This window comes from Myotis brandtii, unplaced genomic scaffold (assembly GCF_000412655.1).
Source record: "Myotis brandtii unplaced genomic scaffold, ASM41265v1 scaffold813, whole genome shotgun sequence".
Taxonomy (NCBI): Eukaryota; Metazoa; Chordata; class Mammalia; order Chiroptera; family Vespertilionidae; genus Myotis; species Myotis brandtii.
In genome coordinates, this window is record NW_005371287.1 from 373,931 (window position 1) to 375,202 (window position 1,272).

The 1,272-nt window shown below is 60.1% G+C and overlaps 1 protein-coding gene across 1 annotated transcript in view; it reads left to right on the forward strand.

Moving 5' to 3' along the window:
- The first annotated feature begins 6 nt into the window (after positions 1-6).
- Positions 7-1,272, forward strand: part of TRIB2 (tribbles pseudokinase 2) — a 23,002-nt gene continuing 21,736 nt past the window's right edge. Inside the window, exon 1 of the mRNA XM_005884074.2 lies at positions 7-1,034. Within this exon, the coding sequence (XP_005884136.1) occupies positions 765-1,034 (270 nt within the window). The 5' untranslated portion in view covers positions 7-764. The remainder of the gene's footprint in view (positions 1,035-1,272) is intronic.

Genomic DNA, 1,272 nt, shown 5'->3' on the forward strand with positions numbered 1-1,272 from the left:
CAATCTTTTGTTGGCCGCGCTGACCGCTCCAAGTTAAATGCTCCCTTGCTTTTTTTTTTTTGGTCTGTTTGTTTAATTCTTGGGAGAGCTCTTGCGATCTTGGAAAAGCCTCAGACGCCATCTACAGTTAAGTCGTAGATAACTACCCTCTCCGGCAACCCGCCCCCCCTTCCACGCCCCCCCACCCTTTCCACCAAAAAAGGGGGTGCAGCGCGGATTCCGCCTGCCGCGCGGCGCGAGCCGGTAGACCCGTGCTGATTTCCTTTCTCTTTTTGTCGGGTTTCTAACGCGTGGAGAGCAAGCGGCCGCCGTGCGCTCCCCGAAGATTGCACCAACTCGAGCAGGGCTCCTGCCACCCAACCCGCCTGCAAGTCTGAAGCCTGCGTGGGGGTCGCTCCGGGGGACCCGGCGCTGCAGGCTCCCACTTGAGCAACCCGGCTCCTCGCCTAGATCCACGTTGGAAACCGAGGGAGAGAGAAACTAAAAGTGCCGCGATTCTGCACATCGCTGGCTGCTTTGGGGCAACAAAAGGACCCGAGCCGCTGCCGACCGAGTGCCCCCCGGAGCCGGGCTCGGAGCAGACCAGGTGCCCAGCTGCGCCCTGTTGGGGCTTCTAACTCTTTCTCCGCGCAGCCCCCTTTCCGTCCCCTCCCCTCGCGCCCCCTTTTAAAATCCGTGGCACCGAGGCGCCTGCAGCCGCACTCGCCAGCGACTCATCCCTCCAGCGGGTTTTTGTTTGCTGGTCGTGTGCGATCCCCACACTCATGAACATACACAGGTCTACCCCCATCACAATAGCGAGATATGGGAGATCGCGGAACAAAACCCAGGATTTCGAAGAGCTGTCGTCTATAAGGTCCGCCGAGCCCAGCCAGAGTTTCAGCCCGAACCTCGGCTCCCCGAGCCCGCCGGAGACTCCGAACTTGTCGCATTGCGTTTCTTGCATCGGGAAATACTTATTGTTGGAGCCTCTGGAGGGAGACCGCGTTTTCCGCGCGGTGCATCTGCACAGCGGAGAGGAGCTGGTGTGCAAGGTAACGAGCCCTCGCCTGGGTTTGGCTTTTTTTGTCTTTTCAAAAAGATTCCCAGGCCTTTGCAGGGGGCGGGAGGTCGCCCAGCCTGGCGTCTGGGGAGGGAGATTCCCCGGGTAACACATCCGTGGCCTTGCTCCAGGGGCTTCTTTATTTATTTGTTCCCGGGCGACTAGTTGTGGCGAAGTTTTCCGAGCGGTGCAGACAATGGGGAGGGCTGCGGCGGGGGCGTCCTGGGGAA